At 47.7% G+C, this 2,500-nt stretch overlaps 1 protein-coding gene across 2 annotated transcripts in view; it reads right to left on the bottom strand.

Moving 5' to 3' along the window:
- The window catches only part of LOC125047073 (neuronal cell adhesion molecule-like), a 24,408-nt gene extending 22,653 nt beyond the window's left edge, over positions 1-1,755 (bottom strand). For both annotated transcript variants that reach the window (XM_047645164.1, XM_047645165.1), the window contains exon 1: positions 1,015-1,755. In XM_047645164.1, the coding sequence (XP_047501120.1) occupies positions 1,015-1,749 (735 nt within the window). In that variant the 5' untranslated portion in view covers positions 1,750-1,755. The remainder of the gene's footprint in view (positions 1-1,014) is intronic.
- Positions 1,756-2,500: the final 745 nt, after the last annotated feature.

Genomic DNA, 2,500 nt, shown 5'->3' with positions numbered 1-2,500 from the left:
ACATCAACCCCGCAACATGGCCTCAGGATCAATGGTCTTTCGCGCCAAATTGGAGACTCAAATGCAAACACGGACAAGGCATCTTCAGCGTAAGTAGGACAAGCTGGTGCTATTTATATAAACACATTTATGCAGGTCGGTATTGTGGAATAAAATATATTCATCCTCTGTATTTTTTTTCTATCTTTCTTTCTCTCTTTCTCTCTTTTTTTTTCTCTCTCTCTCTCTCCTTTTTTTTTTTTTTTTTTTTTTGCGGGAGGAATGGGATTTTAAATTCGTGATCTTGTTTTCAATACCAAGACCAATAGTACGAATACAATGCTAATCGACATATTGTACAAAAATGCTCAACTGTTTGACATTTTAAAGCATTGTTGTTTGCTGTTATCGTCATGTGTTATATAAAGATTAATAAGTAATTGCAGTTTAAGAAATCCTCATTAATCTAAGGAAAATTAGGTAAGATTCTCCAAGCTTATTAGCAGTCTTGTTCATCAAATTTTCATATTTTCTTGATCTACCATTAGATCATCCTGAATATGGCCTTTCAAACATTCTTGTCTTCGCTAAATGAACTTCATCTGTTTTTAGCAGTCACCAGGTTCAGCCTAGATATTCATGCTTGCCTTTGATTATTTTTAAAAATCTGTGCCGCCATAACCTTTGATTTCAAATCGTTGCTCCAAACATCATGCGTTTTTATTTTTGTTTTTTTTTTACTTTTTGGTCAGTGACCTTTTACGGGGTCGTGGAGGTCTTGTCATAGGTCAAGAGGGTCGCGAAAACTTAGGAGAAGGACATTGCAGACCAACTCGTCAGTCGTTCATCAGTGTTCATATTAGCATTATGCTATGAGGCCATGTCTTAGAGAAACTCAAAGTGCCAACAATGATTGACAGAAGTTAATCAAGATGAGTGTTACAGGGAATTAATTTATAAATGTTATCACCAACAGTTTCTATTCTAGTGTCATATCCGAAGGCCTCCCCGTGTTGCTGTCCCATTGGCACTCACCCAGTAATGCTGGACTCCCGTCACGTTGCACACGAGCCGGATCCGCGCCCCTTCCTCCACGGTCACCTGCGTCCTATTCTCCGGCTCTCCGTCCATCTCCGGTGTGAGGAACGGCTCGGCGGCGGAGGCATCCTGGAGGTTCAGCGTCTGATCCGTCTCCGGAGGGTCCAGGTCCTCGGCCATGTCCCCCGACATCTCGCCCCTGATCGCCACCAGGATGGGGTGCTCCTTTCCGAGGCCGGTCTGGGCGGCGACGGCGCGGGCGCGGATGCTCTCGGGGTCCGAGTCCTCCCCCGGGACCACGTGCTCAAGGATCTTGTCCACGACCTCGCTCAGGTCCGACTGGTCGTTCTCGGGGCCGTCCCCGTCGTCGGTCCACGACTCGGGAGGCAGGCACTTCGCGGGTGCCTCTTTTGGCGGTTCCATCTTAGTGGAAGCATTGTCTTGCGTTTCATCCGAGGGGTCGCTTTCTGTTATCAGCATCTGATAGTCACTCTGGAAGAGACTGCTTTGAGAAAAGTCAGTGCCCGAGTGGCTCACGTACCGAGGAACACCATCGCTCACCAAAGACACGTCCTGATTTAACTCTAAATTGGCAACACGATCGGCATCAGGCCGGGACACCGCCACGGGAACAAACTGCCGTCGACCCGTGGCATTGAGCGGAGAGCGGGCATGCGTCGCAGAGCTCCAGACGAGGCATAGTGCCAGAGCGGGCACCAGGAGGCGCGACATAGTGGCCGTCGGTGACTGCTACCGGCACGAGATCATGGTGAAAACTGGAGGGGCGCTCGCTGTCGGCCTCGAACGGCACCGTCGCCTAAGAGGATTATCCACACTGAGCGAGGCCTGGCTGCGGTGGGATAGAGGGAGGGAGACCTTGGGAGGCCAAAATTTAAATCATATTAAGTGGATTATGAGAGATCTAATTAACTCATCGAGATTAGTCGACTATTATTACAAGCACATGGACGAAGAGAGTGTTGACCTAATAGATGTATAAGGGAATTAGAGGTTCTTTTAATTCCTTTTTGACAAATAAACATGGAATTTATAAAGTAACAATGATCATTAAAAATATATTTCGTCAGTCTTAAATGAAGAAGCAAATCTTCGCGGATAATTTCCACTCTCTCTCTCTCTCTCTCTCTCTCTCTCTCTCTCTCTCTCTCTCTCTCTCTCTCTCTCTCTCTCTCTCTCTCACTCTCTCTTTGGCTGATGTATCTCCTATAGTCATCTCCTTCGCCATGGACACCCCTGGCATAGCAACCCATACATCCTCTCTAGAGCCGCCTTATCGAGCTCCCACCAGCAAGAAATTCTAAGAAGCCGGACAAGGCGCTTCGCTCCTCGGCTACACAGCCGGTCAACTAATCTCTTTACGGGCCAGCGCTGGGCCACAGAGGGGGAGGGGGGGGGGGAGAGTTGTGTTTTCTCTCTCTCTCTCGCTCTCTCTCTCTCTCTCTCTCTCTCTCTCTCTCTCTCT

This window comes from Penaeus chinensis, chromosome 40 (assembly GCF_019202785.1).
Source record: "Penaeus chinensis breed Huanghai No. 1 chromosome 40, ASM1920278v2, whole genome shotgun sequence".
Lineage (NCBI taxonomy): Eukaryota > Metazoa > Arthropoda > Malacostraca > Decapoda > Penaeidae > Penaeus > Penaeus chinensis.
Note: the sequence above shows the minus strand (reverse complement) of the source record. Positions and strands in the feature narration are given on the sequence as shown.